Below are 1,233 nucleotides of genomic sequence, written 5' to 3'. Positions count from 1 at the left end.
CCTGTATATATATATATATATATATATAATTGGTAGTATTTCGAGCCAAAACGAGTCGAACACGAACAAACAAATATTTGTTTGTGTTGTTCGTGTATGTTTGTGTTGTTCGTGTTCGGCTCATTAGCTTAGCGAACGAGCCAAACACGAGCTTCTTAACGAGCAGAACACGAGCTGTTTTAATAGCTAATAACGAATATGATAATAACTTATCTATATTTGAATTACTCTTATAATATATTTGAACGGTATTGAACGTACCACGCCGTTGAACACAGAAGAACAAGAAGTAACATGTTGCGACCAACATTACCTTCATCCAAACATCTATACTAGATGACACAGATAATTTAAGTACTTTAATTTCATTTTTATGAATTTCATCAAGTTGAAATTAAGATTGATAAAACAACTTCTTATCCAATAATTAAATAAGACGTGACATATCATCCACATGCTCAAGTCATCTTTTCTCCCCACACATTTTCTCCCATAATTAGTTTTCTTTACTATAAACAGAAAATATATATTTGCACGTTTTTTAAAACTATTTGTTTCTCACAAACCAAACTTATAATTCATTAAATATTACATGCGAATGATATTGTTATGATATTACAGTAAATGAAATCAAAACCTATCCACACCTACCTCATGTTCATGTAATATCTCTTACCCTCACTCACACTACCAAACTATGCAGCTATATATATGTATACATATAGTAGTGGCTTAGCTTGAGACTTCTTCAAGTAACTTATACCTTCTAACTTTGCCTCTGCAGACCTGCCTGATCACTCCTCCCGAACCAGTCAAGGGTAACTTTGACCTCTCCTTCTCCGCCGGCGGCGGAGGTGAACCCTCCGCAGCCAGCCTGAGTTTCTTTACAGGCTTAATGGTCAGCTGCAATAGAGGAACTCCTCTCCGAAGCTTCGAGGCCAAGATGAGGGCATCGCCGGTGGAGGAGGAGCTGCTGCTACCATCCGACATAGGTTCGCCGGCAATCAATTTGCAGCTCGCCTCCCGCAGGCACCAGTTGCAGTGACTGTATGCAGCTGCCTTTGGGTATAGCTCGCTGCAATATCTGTGCGCAAGAATTTTAGAAAACAAAAACTAAAAATAGTTAATTTGATGTTTTATAAAACTCTCTGAAAAATATTTCATTTCTGATAGTTTATTACACATAAAAACTTTATCAAATTTTAAATTGCTTTATCTCAATACATATATATA

General features: G+C 36.4%; 1 protein-coding gene across 1 annotated transcript in view; it reads right to left on the bottom strand.

Annotated features, from left to right (window-relative positions):
• Positions 1-518: 518 nt before the first annotated feature.
• Positions 519-1,233, bottom strand: part of LOC110021341 — a 1,888-nt gene continuing 1,173 nt past the window's right edge. Inside the window, exon 2 of the mRNA XM_020719793.1 lies at positions 519-1,084. Within this exon, the coding sequence (XP_020575452.1) occupies positions 733-1,084 (352 nt within the window). The 3' untranslated portion in view covers positions 519-732. The remainder of the gene's footprint in view (positions 1,085-1,233) is intronic.

This window comes from Phalaenopsis equestris, unplaced genomic scaffold (genome assembly GCF_001263595.1).
Source record: "Phalaenopsis equestris unplaced genomic scaffold, ASM126359v1 Scaffold000134, whole genome shotgun sequence".
Taxonomy (NCBI): Eukaryota; Viridiplantae; Streptophyta; class Magnoliopsida; order Asparagales; family Orchidaceae; genus Phalaenopsis; species Phalaenopsis equestris.
The sequence above is the reverse complement of the archived record's forward strand: the minus strand, read 5'-3'. Positions and strand labels throughout refer to the sequence as shown.